The 20,984-nt window shown below is 42.9% G+C and overlaps 1 protein-coding gene across 1 annotated transcript in view; it reads left to right on the top strand.

Moving 5' to 3' along the window:
* Positions 1 to 15,277, top strand: part of mettl4 (methyltransferase 4, N6-adenosine) — a 98,522-nt gene extending 83,245 nt beyond the window's left edge. The window contains exon 9 of the mRNA XM_079489599.1: positions 15,185 to 15,277. Within this exon, the coding sequence (XP_079345725.1) occupies positions 15,185 to 15,228 (44 nt within the window). The 3' untranslated portion in view covers positions 15,229 to 15,277. The remainder of the gene's footprint in view (positions 1 to 15,184) is intronic.
* Positions 15,278 to 20,984: the final 5,707 nt, after the last annotated feature.

Raw genomic sequence — 20,984 nt, 5'->3', positions numbered from 1 at the left:
CTGCCAGCACAGAATACAACAAAACACAAACATTAGAACAACATTTTCCAACATTAATCACAATTCAGATGAACCGCGATTTTTTTCTTCATGACGCAAATTGTTCAAACGTTCAACGCGCTAGGGAAATGGTTCCCACAATTCTTTTTTCGCCTATAGAATAAAAACGCTTGGAACATCCTTCTTGATTCTCAGAGCTAGCACAGCTCTCTGATCTGTAGGTTCGAAGCAGACAGTTTTGTCACCATATGCTCCAGCACCAATGAACCACATGAGCTTAACTGCAGTCGGCAGTAGGACTCAGTAGAACTCACTTTGAGCATCACAAGGCTCTTAGTAGACAGCTTATTGCTTAGTCATGTCAATCATGACAGCAAAAGCATTGAAACGCTCCTGTAGCAGGAACGCTCCTGTATACGAACATTGGAACGGTCTGGCTTGGACCTCTCCTCCCTCCTAGTGCAGAAGGAGAACCAGTTTGCACCGGCCCGTGGGCCGTAGCCTCCCTTGGACCTCTCCTCTGTAGCGAACACAGGTCTGTGAAAGTCACCTGCTGTTGATTTCCGACGGTAGAAGCTGAGTTAGGAGCTCCTCTGTCGCTGTTCTCGTAGTGTTGTGTAGACAGCTGCCGCAGACACACCCCCCTGGACTCTCTGCCCTCGGGATGACCTCCTGTTGGCTGTTCAGATGTCACCGTTGACATCATCTAGACCTGGTGGTCTCTCCGTGATCCTTTTGGTGCAGTCAGATGTCACTTTCGACACCTTCAGGAATCCATAGATGGACTCCTCTCCTTCCGCACCTATTAAAGGAAGAAATACAGGCTCCCACTACAAATATCCCCAATCATTCATTAGGATATTGTTGACACTACAAGCTACTGGTCACTAAGATGACCTCTCTGGCATTAATCTCATTCTCTTTGCTAACCTCCCTAGTTCTGGCATGGCAAAGGAATGTAATAACCATGGTGTTGAGAGATTACAATGAGACTATTAAATGAGAGCCATAATAGTGTCACTGAACTAACTAAATTCACTGATGTCAAGACAGTCACCAAACGTATTGATGGACAGGTGTTTTGAGCTGGGGGGCTTGCTTTCTTTAACCCTGAAAGGTTCAACCGTGGGTCTAGATCCCCCGGTTAAAACTTCCACTCCTGGAGATATGGGTCAAATCCCCCTCAGTATGCTACCAGCAAGTCTTGTGCTCAGAACACAGGGTGGCGAATTCCTGTGATCACCGTTATGTAGTAAGGCTGTCAGCCGTCGCCTCCATTAGCCTACACACAAACAGACACTTTTGACTAAAACCAATACTTAAAATTCCCACCATAATACACCCTTACAAATGTAGTCCTTAATTGCGACCTACTTGTTGACATCAGACTCCAAAAGCAGACTTTCTTCCCATCTTTTTCTCTAAATAGCACCCCCAATAAACAGCTCACAGCGGGTCAAACAGAGGTAGGAGGTAAAGACAGGACAGGACAGGAGGTCCACAGGAGGTCCCTAAAGCCCTCTCCCTGTTATCTGAAACTAAACAAGGTATTTATTTTAGGGTGAGAAGGAAATTGCTCTCTCCCCCCTCTTTCCCCTAAAGCACATTCCGTCAGAGCATGCTAAAATTGTCATTGCAATTCCTCACACGTAGCTCTGTATGTATTTACTCATTTAACTATCACTTTTAGAATGGCTCCTACTAGCAATATTTCACCGGACTTAGCTAGAACCTTTTTGAAGTAAGTCTAGTATGAAGTACAGTCAATCATTCATTCACTCACACATACATTATTCTCAATCAATTATCGTGATTTCATTCACACCACACTCTCAGGCTTGTGTGACTTTCTCATTGAAACCCCTGGCTGGTGTCTACCCCAAACTCAAGCTTCATATGGCCTGGCAAACATACTGTACGTTTCTTCTGACACCTGTGACAGGTGTACCAAGCCATAAATCCACCACCAAAATAAAAAAGATCATAGTAGACACGTCTACTATTGCTATGCCTTTTCAATGAGAAGTTCCCTTGCCTGTAGCCTACACTCTCATACAGAGTTGATTCAAAATACTACCACAGTGTAGTAGTATTATTTTCCAACCCTTCAAACATAACTCACCTAACTCACTCACTTCACACAGTCGAACAGAGAGGGGAGAGGGACCCCCCTCGTCTCACTCACTCATGCACTCAATCAGGCGGTGTCCCCTTTCACACACACATTTCAATAGAGAGGGGCGTGTCAAGTCAACTGTCAAAAGAAGAGCATGGCACTTCTCCTTTAGCTGTCCTTCTCATCCATGAGGTCCGGTCAACTTGACTTCCCTCAAAGTTTCCCATTGTGGTTTCTGATCACATTGTCCAGAAAAACGACCATATATCCCACATTTATGGCAAACACCTCTCATCCTCCAGCTTTCCGGGCTGTGACGTGTCTGTGGCTGTACTGCCCCCTGATAGGGTCGCACAGGTGGCTGACATCCCCATTGTTGCCATCTCTGCTGTGTCGGGTTCTCCCACTGCTGCCTCTCCCACTGCGTCCTCTGTTGTGGCCCCACGAAACCAGGAGTCTCTCGTACTCTCCATGGCAGAAGTGGTTGTGGAGGTTCCCACTGCAAAACAGCCGTGCAAAAACGCTGCAAGTGCGTCACATCGCCACACCTATAACAGCCTGTGTAATAACGTGATCCACTCGGCTTGGGATTATGTGGATGAAACTGTTCGGGCTGAGTCTTGTCAACCCTGGGTGCACTGGGTGGGTCAGGAGCCGCCTGGGGCTCAACCCCAGCTGTCACGACAGCCGCTTGTATGATCTGTTGTGCGCCCTCCAACTGGGTCTTGGTCAGCAGTCGAACCATTTCTGTGTGACTTTGTTCCTGCTCATCTGCCTCCTTGCGAGCAAGTCCAACGCAGTGTACAATGTGATCCGCGTACAGAGCAAGGGGCAATTTCGCCAGGCCAACCACTGTCTGCAGATTGGCCCTGACCTTCTCAGGAAGACCTTGTTCAATTTTTGAGTGGACCATAGACCATTCAAGATCATTACGCTCAGGGTCCTTTCCTGTGGCATCCATCCATTCCTGGCACACGCGGGCAACATATTTACGTGGTGGTTCGGAGACCCCCAGCGGAGATATCGTAATCGTATCCGGATGCACTTCAGTGGGGTACAAGTCTCTCAGCGCACGCCATAGTGCTCCTCTGTGACTCAAGAAAAGGTCTGCGTCTCCAGCCGTATCAGAGTACTGTTGGAGCCCCGCCTGGGCCAGAATCTCATCCATGCCGTGTATGCCAATCAAAGATGCCCATAATTTCTTCAGATCTCCCATAGCTAGCTCTGTCCCAGTCAAAAGGTCCTCAAACTTCAATATCCAGCGGTGCGCACCATCCCGCAAAAGGGGAAGTTGACGCACAATGTCAGTCATGTCGACGGACGCCCATGGCTTGTATTCCATATGTCTGCCCTTCCCCAGCATCGGGAGCATCCTGGGGCAGTTATCATCAATGTCAGGTGTGGGCCTCTTTGATCTGCATGGGCATTTGTTCAAGGCCCCCCTGGAGTCTTTCACACGTCTCCGGCTTGAACGTGTGCGAGTGCCGGAATGGCTCTCACAATCACTGCTGTCCTGTTCAAAATCCTCATCACTTTTGTTGACGTACTTCCTCTTACTCCCACTCTGCCTGTCGTGACTCGGTAACACACGTTTCTCCGTGCGTCCAGCAGCTCTGTCACGGCAGTGTTTGCTCTCCAGCTCTTTCAACGCATCAGAATGGTCATTGTACAATCGAACCAAGTCTTTTTCTTGAGCAGCCAATCCAGCCAAACGCTCCGCCAGGTACGTAGTAGCGGCTGAATCCTCAATATTCTCCCGAAAACTCTTCTCCGCCTCAGAAATCTGCCCATGAAGAACAGTGAGACTATCGCCAAGAGAGTTCAGCATCATGACAGCGTCCCCCCTCACTTCCTCCTGTGACAGGTTGCTGCCGCTCATGGCCGGATTGGGGCTTGCTGTCCTTCTGTAGATGTCATCACCTCCATGTAAACTGTGGCTGTGTGCAGCCTTGTCACTGAGATCACCGATCAACTGTTTCTCCCTCACTGAAAGTCCATTCAACTGCGTCTCAATCATACGCAGAAAATGTCTGTGTGCCCTCGTCGACACAGTCAATTCACTGATCAAGTCCCTTTTCAGGCGCCGGACCGATCCCAGCTCCTCTTTAATACAGTCTGCTTGTAGCCCAGGTTTTGACTGCTCAGATGTTCTCACGTCCCTGTTGTCCACCTCAGTCTGTGCTGAGTTGTTGCTGTGACCCTCAGTGTCAATGCACTGGTTGTCTGTGCTGCAATCAGCGGAAATCTTCTCATCGGGCAGTACTGACACAGGAGACAATGGTACGGACAATTTCCTGCTCATCTCCTCACTGTCAATATGACTCGTTCTCAGCTGTCGACCTATTTTTACTTGAATCTGATGCCATTTATCTGAAATTCTGGGAATATTCTTAGATGAGAATTTGTTTTCCATAATGTGCACTGGAGTGGCAGCCATAACTACTAAATTGTAGATGATCTCACTCACTGTCATAAATTCTGGGTGATACACTCTGTACTCTGACTGCAGTCTCCTCTCACCTCACACAGACACGCATACTCATTTGCATACTAGCCCCAAAGAATGAGTAGATAGTCTACAAACTCATGTAAAAACATGTAATACTTTCTCTCTCACCATTCACACAGGAAAATGTAACATAAAGAAATGAGAAAACTACTGACAGTGACAAAGAAATATAGAAATGCCTCTATATTTCTTTTTAGACTAGCAAGTCAAATCACTGACTGAGGGAAGAGATTGACCCCCCTGCATGCACTCCATACAGGCGTCAAATGCACTCAATCGCTCCCTCATTCACATCTAAGCAACTGTTTTGTCCCAGAATCAAATTACCCCTGCAGGCTATATTTCTTTGACTAAAATAAAAAACCTGTATGCTTAACCATCCAAATTAACCTATCTAATTTTACAAAGGATAAATGAAATATCCTAAATGTGATCATTTACAATGAGAAATGTATTCTCAATTATACCTCCTAAATTTAGCTTGGACCCCCAAATTAAAGCCAATTTAACCTGAATTAAATCCCCATTTTAATATCTATATTACTCCCCCCTCAGAAACATGTCCCACATGCTTCAGAAATACCTAAAAGAAAAAATAATACTATAGGCCAACCCAAATAATAACACCCAAGCCTAAAGCATAAAATCCTCCCCCGCTCCGTCGCAAAGACAAAGAAAAAGGCCTCCCCAGCATGCGGCATTCAACCCCAACTCACAAAGATGCTCTAGCACACACATGTACGCACAATCATACCACATAAGCTACACTACCATCTAACTCTTAAACCCTGTCAACACCCTAACAGAAGCAGACTCCAAGTACCTAATCACTAACCTAACCAATAACCTGCCTAACACAGCGTCCAGATGTACACTATGGCCCTAACACGTACGCTTAACACAAGAATCACAAACCTATTCCATCATCCTAACTTCAGTCCCAGGTCCCATCCAAAGTCACGTCAAAAGCAACAAAAAATCCACAGATACGCAGGTCCGTCTCGCGTGGCGCAGAAAAATCCCCAGACTTTTCCTCACCATCCACCCTCCAACGTCTGGCGCCATTTATGATGTGTCTTTTCCTCAGGGTTCTGTGGAGATTTCACTAAGTTGCTCGTTGAGAATGAATATGGAGATCCAGGCAGGCACATAATCCTTATTTCCGTTTATTGATCAGCAATCAGTTACAGACAGGTTACAGATATCATCGTTCCATCATATTGAGGCCTGCATCTCATGCAGGGCCCCCCTTGTCTCTCTCTCTCTCTGTCTCTCTCTGTATCTCACTCACACTCTTCTACTGATCCCCTACCTGTCTTATACAGTCTTAACATGTGGGTGTCACCCTGTTCCTGCGTGTGTGTGTGTGTGTGTGTGTGTGTGTGTGTTGTTGACCCTCAAGGCTTAGTCAACAAGCTACCACAGAGTCAGCAATCAGTCACCACAGCAGGGGTCCTTTTGTAAAAGGACTCCTGAGTGATAAAAGTCACTGTCCTTACTATAGGACAGGAAGAACTCACAGCTGTTTGTAAGCTGACCATCCCAAGTGTCCCTAGGCTTAACTCTTTACTCATTGAGACTCAATGTGACCTCCTAAGCCAAAGTGTTGTGTACAATTATGACATATGTTGAGATGCATAAGCTATCAAAATATACATCACAGGCATCAAAATAAAGTGAACAGGTTCTATGGATAATGATAGCATGCAGACATATAATTATAATTAGCTCAGTGATCACAGAAGGTAACACAGCTAAATTTAATAAGTTACATTAATGTGCCAATAAGAAGAGGATATCACATTTTAAATGGTAATGATTGGATTTGTGGTTATCACACACATCTTGTATTACCAGCTAATCGGACAGGTTCATGCTATATTGGATTTATGTTACCTCCCATCGGGTTAGAGCTTGATTTTAAATATTTCTTAAACAAATCAAGCACAAAATTAAAATAGCATAGTGCTTATAGGTAAATTACACCATGTGAGAACAATAACACTGGGCCTATTCCTTTGTGCTTTGATTAATTGATTGAATACTGTACTTTATTACTCAGAAATGTGAACAGCATGTGAGTCAGAGTTAACAAAACACTGATGCACAAACGTGGACACATCAGTTGATTCCTGGAGTCACTGTGTGTTGTCGGGTCTTGCGACAGACACCCTCCTTCAGGCGACTAGACCGAGGCTGATCAGACCCCGGGCCTGTGTCCAAGTCGCATGCTACCGCTCCCACTATCTCTTTGGAGGCTTAGGGTGGCGAATGACGACACTAGGAGACTCTGGGCACTGTGGGTAGCCTCCGGGCGTGACTCCTCTAATTATGCCTTGATGGATTTTTAAACCCTCCTTGCGGTTTTTACCGCAGTCTGTAGCTTTTGGGTTCTTCATCACAGAAGAAGTGGTTTGGGCTTACAACCCTCTCCACCCCGGGTTGCCGTCTCTCGGCCGTCCTCTGTCTCTCCAGATGTCACCACACTCTTCGTGGTCGTCACCAAGTCTGTTCCTGAACCAAACATCTGATGTACAAACAGACATAAGGCTAAAAGGATAACACAAAAAAAAACGTGGGGCCTTGTTTCCATTGTGGTCCTATATGTATTTGATTCATTAACGTAACATATACATGTCATCAATAAATACAAAAGGCTAGTACTGTACAAAGGAAAGAAGTAAGTATAAACATACTTAAAAAGATCCCTGGCTAATAAGACAAATATGCCTTAAAACATTATACTTTCCCTCTACAACTAAAATAAAAACACCTTAAATCTTTTTCATAAATAGAGAATCTTTCACTCAATAGGAGCTGCTCCTGTCGCAAGTTGTTGATGTCATACAGTATGTCCATGTGGTCTAGCCCTATGGAATGTAGGGAGTGCATATGCTAATAAAAAACAACTTTATGCTTCCTAAGGACTAATATGAGCATCAAAGCAATATTTTAAATACTTTTTATTAGCATGTGCATTCCATATATTCCATAGGGCTGGACCACACATATATGACATCATCTACTTGCGACAGGAGCAGTTCCTATTGAGTGAAAGATTCTCTATTTATGAAAGAAATAAAATATTGAAAGTGTTTTTAATTTTTAACTTTAGTTATAGAGAGCAAGTATTATGTTTTAAGGCATATTTGTCATATTAGCCAGGGTTCCTTTTAAGTAAATATACTTAGTTACTTCCCACCACTGGTGGAAAGTACTACCAGGCCTTGGAGAAATGGTTGGAATCTCTGTTAATGTGATCCCCCTGGGGGTCCCGACCCACAGGTTGAGAACCACTGGCTTAGACAAACCCTCCAGAGAGGTTACGAGAAAACTGTGAATCCAGGAGATATTGTGCTGTATCTGAAGAGGGGGTTCATTCCAGTCACTGGAAAACAACACCACCTGGGTCTTACCGTCCCTGAAGGCAGCAGGGAGATGGAGAAAACAAGGCATGGCTGGCTCCCTTTCTGGCTAGGATGCACAATGAGGGGGAGCGTGTGTGTGTGTGTGTGTGTGTGTGTGTGTGTGTGTGTGTGTGTGTGTGTGTGTGTGTGTGTGTGTGTGTGTGTGTGTGTGTGTGTGTGTGTGTGTGTGTGTGTGTGTGTGTGTGTGTGTGTGTGTGTGTGTGTGTGTGTGTGTGTGTGGACTGCTGGTCATATCCCTGATTGCAGGCGACTAAAACTATGACGAAAAATGTCCATCCACTACCTCTTTTCACTGACGAAATAATGTCAGGGAGGGACTATTGGAGAAGAGATCCAGTAGAACTAAAATAACTTCTAATCTAAAGTAATTTTATGCTTGGTTGCATTCTGAAAATAGCAGATCTAAAAGCTATGAAGTATTCCCTTTTAGCTTTAAAGCTGCTATAAGCAATAATGTCAACATTTTAATGACCTTTTTTTCTTTTTTCAGACAGCCAGCAATGGGTAGAACAATGTAGTCTCTGTGACACATCTAGGGGCCTCAATCTGTATTCAAAGACGTTCCTAGAAGCTTTGTCATTTGGCAGAGGGCATAAAAAATGCCCTCTGTGTATATTAGTATGGCCAAGCCAGGCTAGCTCTTATGATGTTCCCAATGTTTTGCTAAGTACCATGCTAGTCAAAATCAGGGAATGCTTTGCAAACCCCCCACAGTTACAGATACAAGTGTGGGCCCATAGCCAGACATTTAATCAGATTAACCTGGAGTCATTCAAACATTGAATTTCAATTTACTTTAGAGCCATGCACATTGCACACATGAAATTCAGTTTAACAGATCAGTATAAAGGTATCCGGCGAACTGCAGTTTACCAACTCACCGCAATTTAGTTTTACTTCACCTTCTTTTATCATCATCTAGCTGACCATTTAATTGCACAAAATAATTTGATCACTTTGGAAATTAACTATAACATCTGTGAGTTTGACATACTACACTGATGAAGACAGCATGTTAGCATAACGATGAAGACATTGATGAAGAATCTTCGCCGTGGCGACTTGGTAAACTGGCGAGTTCTATTCAGTATAAAGGTTTGAGTAATCTAAGCTTGACTCTGAACTATAAGGTTGAAGTTGGGGTGGTGGAAGCAAACCTTGCTAGCAGAAGCAGCATGTGGCAGAAATTGATCCAGTGTAGAAGGGGGGCGTATTTAAACGACCACCTTGTTTAGGGAATGAGGTGTGATTGGTGTGTATAGAATAGAGTGGCTGATTGAAAGCATTCAGCAGACTGACAGCTGAGCTACAATGGCAATATTAGTTTAAAGTCATACTGTGTAACATTATGATGTTACACAGTATCGACTTTAAGCATGTGTAAAAAAAAATTCCAATGTTTGTCAATTTAGCTATTTCTTTGACTGGCTTTTAAGTTGCTGCCAATTGATTTTCTCTCTCGGGAATAATGGTTATATAAGCAAGAATTTGAAAGCTTTGTGGAAACCATAACCATCCTTCTCACGCTGTACTCTGTCCTTGAGTCCTTACCTGGGAGTGAGGGCACACAGAGAAATGTGTTCATTCACCTCCACTGACAATGTGGTAAATGCCAAGGACCAATTAGCCTCCTGTGGCCCTCACTGCAGGGTCTTCGTCTCCTCGACGAGCAGACACCATAATACTATCAAGCTGCCCCTTCCCATCTCGTTTCCTTGCCTCAAGGCCGTTAGCATTCAACAGACATACTGTAATACTAATGCACCTAACATTGATGCATCTCTAGTGCATTCTATGCAAGCACTCTTTCACTGATTTTCTAAATTAGATACCCCAATGAAACCTAAGCTGGTTTGAAACCAAAGCAGATTATGTGTGACTTTTGAAGGTTTATGTCCTCTTAACTCCTTTGCTTATAGAAGGAGTGTGTGTGTGTGTGTGTGTGTGTGTGTGTGTGTGTGTGTGTGTGTGTGTGTGTGTGTGTGTGTGTGTGTGTGTGTGTGTGTGTGTGTGTGTGTGTGCCAATGTCTGTTTGTTTGGTTCTTTCTTTCTTTCTTTCTTTCTTTCTTTCTTTCTTTCTTTCTTTCTTTCTTTCTTTCTTTCTGTCATTCGACACATTCCCCTGGTCTGCACATGGTGTCAAAGTGGAATGATTATGCACACAAATGTGAAGACTGAGTGTCTATAAGTTATGCATGAGGGGCAAATACTGTGCGATCGAAAATAAAAGCCTCCATGGGTACCGATTCTACTGTATGGATGACGTTATTAGTCACTGGGTCGGGTCCCCACCGGAGAATGGCGCAGAGAGAATGTGGTACGGTACAGCACTGTTTCCCAAGCATTGTTATTGGTCACACGAGTAAATATCCCCAGGAAATGAAATAATATAGCCTAATAGTCGGCATGTAGTGAGGTCTAAAGCGTTGGTTCTCAAAGTGGAGTCCGGGGACAACAGCAACATTTCTTAATATATATCACAATCATTTTAATCCATATTTTAAATGTTGTTCAAAAAACGGTCCACAGCCAAATACATATTCATTTGGGGGTCCTTGACATGAAAAGGTTTGAGAACAACTGGTGTAGAGTGCCGTATTAAATGGAAATCCACTCCAAACTGTATTGGTGAAGCCACGGCCAACATTCATTGGAATGAATGAATGACGGTATATAAATCAGACAGCGAGCCTGGGTCTGCTCCTCAAACTTTAATGAAGGTAATGAATAAGCATGAGCAAATTACCTCTACTCCTCTCACACTGTCATGACCACCAGGGACGTGCAGAGAATGTCACAGTAGAACTATGACGAAAAACCTACCTTTTTTCGCTGCCGAAAAAACTAAGCTATGATGACTAAAACTAAGACTAAATATATTGGCAATTTCGTCAACAAATAAAAACTAGACTAACATGCTAAGGAGGGACTTGTGTAGAAGAGATCCAGTAGAGTAGAGTTATAAGACAAGTCATTTTATGTTTGGTTGCACTCATGTGTTGCGCTCTGAAAATAGCCAATCTGCTATTTTCAGCATGCAACCAAGTGTAAAATCAGCCATTATCAAGGCCAGCCAAAATACTTTTTTGTCAGCTAAATATAAGATTTTAGTCGACAAAATCTACAGTTGATTTTGTCAACTAAAATCTTATATTTAGCCGTCTAAAACTATACATTTCAGATGCCTAAAACAAGTTTAGAATATTATTCAAATGAACACTGGGGAGGAGCTGAAATTTCTGAAAGGGCACCTTTGGCATATCTAGAAAGCACATTGCAGCGCATTTATGTTTATTTCATGAATTCATGCAGGTTCTGGAGAGGAGTGGGTACTTTTACAGATGGGTAAATGGGCAGGGGCTCAAGCCCCCTTTGATGTCTATGTGTGCACGTGCCTGGTCATGATCATCACCCTTCTCTCCCCCTCCTTCTCTCTCTCCTTCCTTCTCTCTCTCTCTCTCTCTCCCCCTCCTTCTCTCTCTCTCTCTCTCTCTCTCTCTCTCTCTCTCCCCCTCCTTCCCTCTCTCTCTCTCTCTCTCTCTCTCTCTCCCTCTCTCTCTCCCTCTCCTCTCTCTCCTCTCTCTCTCTCTCTCTCTCTCTCTCTCTCTCTCTCTCTCTCTCTCTCTCTCTCTCTCTCTCTCTCTCCCCCTCCTCTCTCTCTCCCCTCTCCTGTATGTATAGATTAGGACAACTCACTGGCCCGTCCACCTGAAGAAGTCCCTGATCCATCAGTGATATGAAGGCCTCACTGTGGGTGGGCCTACTCCACTCATTGATCACGCAAACAGACTTGTTGCCCCATGAAAACAAGATTAACGGACACGGGCGCTTTGGACAGGTACTCCGTCTGTTCAAGTAAAGTACAGAAAAAAGAATCTGCAGAATATTGCATTTGATTAGCCTACATTTCTGAATTCAGACAATAATCAGTACATTATCATTGGGAAGAATATGGTAGCATTACTTGACGGTTGACGCCTTTATTATTAGCACATTCACTTCAGATTATAATTTATTAATAACCGCTCAAGCATGCAGTATGCGTACTGAAGGGAGTAGGCCTAATGAACTGTGGTCTCAGCAAGCATTTGACAGTGAATACAAAGGCTTAGATTTTGTGCCAGACCAGTAGTCCGTGGAGTATGAATGTTAACAATCTGTATTCTGTAGCTATTTCATTGTGTATGATGCAATTGATGCATACACCACGCTATTACGACATAAACAGGAGAGGAACTGGAAATGCAGTGTAAAAAACTCCCAGGTTTCTGTAATTTCCCTCAACAAAGCTTCCTGTTTGAATAAGTAATAATATTAATATACACACATACATTTATCCTAACCTAAACAGAATAGATACATGTAGTCATTTGTCTTTGTATATTAACCACTTAATCCCATATGGGTGACCGGAGTCAATCAGGGCTTCACTGAAAAAAACAAAAATGGCAAACCATCTCCCCATCTTTCTCAAATTAATACAGAAGTTTCAATTATATTCTCTGCTCAGTATTAGGCAGGTTATACTGTATCATAAAATAATATTCTGTTCTTTCTTAACACAAACCCATTATTGGTGTGTTAATCTTTCACACCGTCTCTTCTAATTCATCTGCTCATCCTCTGTCAGCCTGCTGAGCTGTAGCAGCAAGCAAGGTCGTAGCAGAGGTGAATCTCTTTCATGGAGACAATGCCAAATAACTTCCCACAGAGCAGAAACTATGTCATACGGACATGAGCATTTTTTTATCGCTAAATCATTTATGACACTTTCATTCAAATCATATTTCTAGCTAAAGCATGAATAATCAGGTCACTTATAGTGGACAGTGAGTTCTTCAGTCTGTGCCAGCTCAAGGCCATCAATTTAACAAGTGTTTGCCAATGTTAGGTGCCACAGTTGACTTCCTGTCCTGTGTCATCGCCCCTTTCATGCTGTACAATATGAATTCAATCATTACAGTTTTGGAAACTTAGTTGGTAGTTATGTAATGGTGTAATGGTGATGTAAAACAAAAATGGACAAAACAAACATTAACTTCTCTTTATTGTCAATGGCATTTAATGTTTGTGTTAGGGACAAGATGACGTACATTTCCCTTCATTGTCAATGGCGTTTTTAATGTTTGTTTAACTAAAAACAGACATTAAAACTGCATAGGAGGGGCTAGCGCCCCTCAAAAAATATATAATGTTGGAAAGCTCTTTCTCTCTGCTATGAATGGCATGATTGAATCTACGCAGAGCACTTGCTTATTACCAATATGGCCAATATATCCAAAATGTAATTTAACTACATTATCCCAGATTGAGTGTAGAGTTGAGATCAAACTGGTGTTGTAATTGTATTGGTGATGTGATCAGACTGGTGATGTACATCATTTTATTGAAACAATAGAAGAGTAGAACCGTATAATTCGTATTAGTACGGTTGCAAGTACAATATGTGCAACATATGATCATCAGCATAGATTTGAAATTCTACTGTAATGGTAAGCGGTGTTTATAATATGAGATGTTTATTATTAGAATTGGCCTGCAGCGGTGTCCTTTTGACTTGCTGAATCAGTGCAGCTCGGGTGGGAGGAAGGTTCTCAAGGGGACTTATTGGTACCATTTGAGAACAGCATGCTGTCTGGTTTTTTCATCTACTTTATTTGTCTATGGTGCACATCATCACCCCAAGGGGTCTCTTGCTGTACATGAAGACGAGACGACCATATGCTCTAGTCTGTACAGGGATATCAGTCAGGGTTGATCTTTTCAGGCTTCAAGGTGAGGAGCAGTGGTGGAAAGTAAGTACATTTACTTAAGTACTGTACTTAAGTACAATCTTGAGGTATTTGTACTTCACTTGAGGATTTCCAATACTTTTACCTCAACGCAATATTATACTTTTACTCTACAACATTACGTTGAAAACATTAGTTACTAGTTACTTTGTAGATTTATTTTCTTTTTATTATCTAATGTAATCCTGGGCGCTACACTTCCTCTGCCAACCTGGGGGGGCAGCGGACTGACCTCATGCCTCCTTCTATGCATGAGGAGTCCAAGCTGCTTCTTTTCACCTGACAGGGGGAGATTTCCCTGGCCGGACGTAGTGCGTGGAAGGAACACGTTATTCCGACCAGTTCCCCTCCATCACGCGCCCCGGCTGGCCAGGGGGAGGTAGTTTTAAAGACCAGGATTACTGCATGTTTTTGTGAGGGCGCCTACCCTATAGGGGACACGGGGAGAACATGCAAACTCCACACAGAAAGGCCCTTTCGCCAACCCCACCTCGGGTATGGGCACCGATGACGCAGAGGAGGGAACACGCCCCCAGTGCCCACAGCGTCCCCAGCGGGAGTCGAACCCAGGACCTTCTTACTTTGTAGATTTTGATATTACAAAACATACCCACTTCAGCCTGTATACATTTCGGTCATTTGAAAATAGACAATCTTCTACATTCTACAATGTGACACATTGTGAGCTTGTTATGTAGATCTTCTATTTTCAAACGATTTGAAAACTGGAAACGTGACATTCTGCATAATGAAGTACATTTTGAATTCCGGACTTTTACATGTAACAGAGTATTTATATATTGCAGTATTGATACTTTTACTTTTAAGTAGAAATTGTGAGTTTTTCCATCACTGGGGAGGAGTGCGACCAGGTTTTCCATAGGATCCAGAGTTGCCTCCCAAGCTGTGCACTCCTGCTTCCCGTATAGCTAAGGACGGCTGATGTTGGTCATAAATGGTACCAAGTCCATTGAGCACCTTCCTCCCACACAAGCTGCACTTAAAATATTCAGCATTACAAAAGGGCTCCACTTTAGGCCAGTTCCTATACTGGAAGAGCACCAGCTAGCAAATACATAACGGTACATGTATATTACTCTTGAAATTGCATACTATAGTGCCAATTTTTATTCATACCTAACCATTTTGTGTCAAAAACAAAAATGTTTTTGGGCGCTCGGGTGGTCCCTGCCCACCACCACGGAGGTCGTGGGTTTGGCCCCACCGTGGTGCATGATCCTTCTTTGTCGGGAGGCTATATGCAAACACAATTGTCCCTTGTTCAGGGGAGGGAAGCCGGGGAGTGTGATATTTAATATTTGTCACTGCTTTCCTACAGGCTGGGGCGGCACCTGTCAGCAGGGAGCGTTGGGGTGGGAGTAGCACGAAGGCCCTACTGTACGTCCTCCCAGCAGAGGCTCCTCACCCATTGGCAGGTGAGTCATTAGGATACAACAGCAGTGACAACAGAGAAATGTGTGTGTGGGAAGGAATTAATTGGCATAACGACAAGAAAAGACACAAATGTGTGTTAAGTATAGTCAATAGAGCTGAGTAAGAACCCTGTCCTCTGTGTATCATATTGTCCTCTGATGCTGAATCTCTCCAGCCATGCATGCTGTTTGTAACCCTGGTGAGCCAGACACAGGCAATCATTCACCATGAAGCTAAGTAGTAGCACTGGCTGAGAGTAAATTACTGACGGAGAGAGAGCCTCCACCAATTAGTTCTGGCAATGGAGAAACAAATCTCATTTGACACTATTAACAACCCTGAATTGAATGGAGCGGTAATGAGCGAGTCATAATTTTCTTTAAATAAATAAAAAGTAGAAGGAGAAGAGAGCAAAACATGCCGTTAAACGCTGCACAGAGCAAGGTCAGGAGAACAATTAAGCCATGCTCACTGGGTCTTGTTATCTTAATAGCTTTTGAAACAGTTTGTCAATAATAGACCTTTTGAGCAAGTATTTGAACCATTATTACTCAGCCTACGTAAAATTCAATTCCACAAGACAGGTGATGGTACAGTCACCCAGCAAGGTTCTATAGGTTCTGTCTCAATTTGCTGTTATCTCATTTGTAATCCAATCAGCCCTTGTGTGTATATCAGTCTTGTTCCACAGTCAGTCATTGTAGATGCTACACAAGACAATGACTCTACAATGTAGACTGGCAGAGTTAACACCAACTATGAAACAATTAAATACAATGGCGAACGATATAATTACTGTATATTTATCTTATACAATTCAATTCAAAGGAGCTTTATTGGCACGAGAAAACATATGTTCACATTGCCAAAGCAAGTGTCGAAATATAATAAAAACAGTAGAAAATCGGGAAAGTATACAATTGGAGGGGGTGTAAACATAGCTATGTCACATTTCGTCGTTATACATGTTATATATACATGGTATAAAGCTTTTTGAAACAAATAGCAGCTATCTTTTGCAGTCACTTTTTGGACAAATAGCAGCAGTTTTTCTCAAAACAATTTAAATATTATTGATAAATAAATATTATACAGTAAGTTATAGTGCGTGCGTGCGTGCGTGCGTGCGTGCGTGCGTGCGTGCGTGCGTGCGTGCGTGCGTGCGTGTGCTGGGCCTGGGAGTGCAACAAACAAAGCAGGGATCAAACCAGGAGGTGTCTGTATTGGGAAAGAGAGAGAGAGAGAGAGAGAGAGAGAGAGAGAGAGAGAAATAGAGAGAGAGATCAATGCCAGCGACAACCAGCTGTGGCACCCTAATCTCTCAAGACAGATTGTGCTGTTGTCTCTAACAGCAGAACGTGTCAGCACCACATACTGCCATACTGTACTGCTGTTAGTAGAAATGAACACAGAAGCACCCAGGAGGAAGTGGACTGAGAAAGTTCTTTGGGAAAGTCCCATCGGGATCCCTGAAATACTAACTGCACAATGCACAAGCAACCAGAAGAAAGAACAACAAAAATCAACAACAAGGTGGCTATGAAAAACAGTGACGACTAAAATTAACCTCACCGGTAAACTTTTGAACCAAGGCAAAGTCAGTCCTCTCTTTTCTGAAGACCATGGGACCTGACACCCAACACATCTACAAATGTACACATTTGTACTCTCTCAAAGTTACAGACCCATAAGGGTCCATTTGGTTCCTAACTATCCATCATTTAGCTGGGGACTCCCTGGAACTCCCTCAAGGACCCCTGGGATTCCCCAGACCCCACTTTGAGAACCACTGGTCTGGCACAGTGCCGAATCAACCCCTCCGAGGGCCGTGGAGGCTGGAGCTACACCAAATCAAAATGCCCCATGCACACGTGTGCGTAACACAATCAAGAGCGACACTTTTTGCGCCCAGCGAATGAACGTGTGTGCGTTCAGCGCACCGCCAGACTATCGCTGCTGCTCCCATAGAGATATAGTGATGTCCCGATACTGTATCGGTATCGGAAAAGTATCGGTATCGGCCCTTTTTGGTCATATCGGGTCATATCGGTATCGGCAAATATGCCAGTCTAACCAGTGTGACCACCGATCCATGGCCCTGCAAGCTGTGGGCCCTGGAGCTTAACTAAGTTCCATTGTTATTAATCCGGGCCCAGCACACACTGAAAGAACACTTGGACTGTCTGGGATATCTGGAGTATCCCAGACAGTGCAAGTGCAGTGGGCAGACCAAGAATTCTGTAGTTTACCTAATCTATTATCTGGCTGCAAACCAATTCTGTAGTTTACCTAATCTATTATCTGGCTGCAAACCAATTCTGTAGTTTACCTAATCTATTATCTGTCTGCAAAACAATTCTGTAGTTTACCTAATCTATTATCTGGCTGCAAACCAATTCTGTAGTTTACCTAATCTATTATCTGGCTGCAAACCAATTCTGTAGTTTACCTAATCTATTATCTGGCTGAAAACCAATTCTGTAGTTTACCTAATCTATTATCTGGCTGCAAACCAATTCTGTAGTTTACCTAATCTATTATCTGGCTGCAAACCAATTCTGTAGTTTACCTAATCTATTATCTGGCTGCAAACCAATTCTGTAGTTTACCTAATCTATTATCTGGCTGCAAACCAATTCTGTAGTTTACCTAATCTATTATCTGGCTGCAAACCAATTCTGTAGTTTACCTAATCTATTATCTGGCTGCAAACCAATTTCCCGCAAGGGACAATAAAGCCAACCTTGAACCTTGAACCCTCTATTTTTATTTTACTTTTACTTCTAGCTGTATCTTTTCTATCTGTATTTGTCCTGTGTTTCATTGCTGTGGTGACTGCAGCCATGCTGTGGTGACTGCAGCCATGCCAACCGCATTATCCCTGCAGGATCAATAAAAGTTCTACTCTACGAATGAATGAAAAATACTATTCAAGCGAATTCAAAGCCTTATTAATAAAACATCCAGCACAGTGCGTTGCAAATTCGTCCCTGGTAAGATTGGCTATTTTCGCGGAATATTTGCCTTTTTTCTCCTATTATAAAAATGCCCAGAGTAGGGCCGCTAGGGTTCATGTGGTTAACAAGGAGAGAGAGTTATGCAACACCACCGCATTATACTTTTCTAAACAGATTTATTTCCGTTATAGAGACGTAACAAGAGCCATGAATTATCCCAATTGCCTGTGCTGCTTGGGGCTATAGATGCTATTGCCAAGAAACAAAAATGTGTCTCTCCTTGGCGCTAAAATTTGGCTATTACCACAAGCAATTTGACAGTGTTGCTCAAACTGCTGGCAACGGTAAGTATTCTCTCATCTACTGTATCTCAAAAACAGCCCTTCCGTGAATCCCTGCCAGGGCCACGGGGGCTTTCGGTGAGGTCTTCTTCGGACAAATACACCAATAGGCCATTTCCCACAGTGCAACAGCATATTAGGATGTGCCCAGGATGACACCCCTGTGCATTCTCCTCCACATGTCTGCAAACACTTGGAACAGGCTTAATTGGATGATTTAGGGCTTGCGACAGATGTTGTCCTGTAGTTGAAATGTTTCTAATTTGCCTCTCGTGCTAATTGGAGCTTAGCAGTAACGTTCATTATGCAGTATACACAGAAATGGTAAGTGATTCTGTCAAGAATGGTTGTTTGTTGTTCATCTTTTCTTTTTTTCAGCATTATTCATCAGAATTAAATTGTATCAAAGAAGTAAAAACAAGACATAGTAGGAGCAATTCCTTTTATCAGAATCTCGTAGTTGTATTTTTGGATTTATGGGTGAAATTTCATTTGCAATATTATTTGACATCCTGCCGGTATGACTGAAAAAGGAGAGAGGCCGCACAGCTCGTAGTCACGATGCCATCAAAATCTTTATTTTTCCAATGTTTCGGCAACAAGTTGCCTTCTTCAGGTATGACATTAATGATGTTTCCACTTGATTTGTACCATCACAGGAAACCTAACAATCAACAAGGTCTCTGTAAACAGGACACATTTTTCAGTTGATTGTTCAACCAACACCACCATGCTGCATTACCTAAAGGCCTATTCATAGGCTATTCCAGTTTTAGGTGATAAGGTGACCACCCAAAACTACAACATGATATCATGCCGCGGTGGTAAGTGACTCACCACCCAAACACATCTCTCTGTTTTACTAACCACCATGCACCTTTTCACCTAAAACTGAAGTATGAATAGGCCTTAAGGAGTAATAGAAGACAAGACGATAGATAATTCAGCAGCAGTCACTGCTACACTGCCTGCTATGATGAACTGTGAACAGCTAAAGATAGAAAAGTCTTTCTAATCTAGAAAAATACTGAACAAAAAGTAAAATCATGGAGATTTCTGCACCAACAGCATATTGATTCAAATAGGGTCTAAAACACATGCAGGCCTATATCTAAAGCCCAGTCCACAAGGAGTGCTCGATCGATCTATCTATCTATCTATCTATCTATCTATCTATCTATCTATCTATCTATCTATCTATCTATCTATCTATCTATCTATCTATCTATCTATCTATCTATCTATCTCATGCCTCCTTCTATGCATGAGGAGTCCAAGCTGCTTCTTTTCACCTGACGGGGGGATTTCCCCGGGCGGACATAGCGCGTGGAAGGAACACGTTAATCCAACCAGTTCCTTTCCCCTCTATCAGGTGCCCTGGCTGGCCAGGTAGTTTAGAGACCAGGATTACTGCATGTTTTTTGTGAGGGTACCTACCCTAGGGGACACGGGGAGAACATGCAAACTCCACACAGAAAGGTCCTTTCGCCAGGCAGGTATGGGCACTGATGACACGGAGGAGGGAACACGCCCCCAGCGCCCACAACGTCCCCAGCGGGAATCGAACCCAGGACCTTCTAGCTGTGAGGCGACAGCACTACCGACTGTGCCACCGATCTATCTATCTATCTATCTATCTATCTATCTATCTATCTATCTATCTATCTATCTATCTATCTATCTATCTATCTATCTATCTATCTATCTATCTATCTATCTATCTATCTATCTCTTCAGGAGGTGGAGGCATCTGCAAGATGCTTGCCTTACGTTTTGTGAAGCAGATTCCATGCACACTGATTCTTAAAATAAATCCATGCTTGGGATGAAAAACTAAACAAAATATTGAAGCATCGACCAACCACAGATCTAGTACAGAAGAAGTCAATAGCAGAAATAAATGGCAGAAATCTCCTCAAAGGTATAGATATTGTTGGTTATACAGTCTTTGTTGGAACATTAAAGAGACGCTATCCAGGGCAAGATGCCTAATCAGGTATGACAGTAAATTAATTTCGTTCATAAAACAGATTACAACAGTCATTTATTTATTGCTCGCCCAATTTAGAAATATGTTTTTGCTTCAGTCATATCCAATTATGTGTGCAATTCATCAGCTATTTATTGATTGTCTCAAAGTGAAGATGGGGAATGGCTCCCGCTGAAAGGGAAGCAATCAAAGAAATGTTATTGGTAAGCAGCTGTCTATCCTTTAAAGATGCATAAGCAGTGTTGGATAGTAATTAACTCTATGATTGCCGGCCCCCATTCACAAGCCTGCCATTGACAATGCCAGCCATTGACTGCCATTCATTTCATTATTATTTTTTGAAAATTCTCTGTTGGACCTATATGAACACGGAATATATCAAAATAAACTTTAGAATGTATGGATTCTTGGGAAAAA

The sequence above is a fragment of the Electrona antarctica genome (assembly GCF_951216825.1).
Source record: "Electrona antarctica genome assembly, chromosome: 20".
In the NCBI taxonomy this organism is placed as follows: domain Eukaryota; kingdom Metazoa; phylum Chordata; class Actinopteri; order Myctophiformes; family Myctophidae; genus Electrona; species Electrona antarctica.
This window is presented reverse-complemented; position numbering and strand designations above follow the sequence as displayed.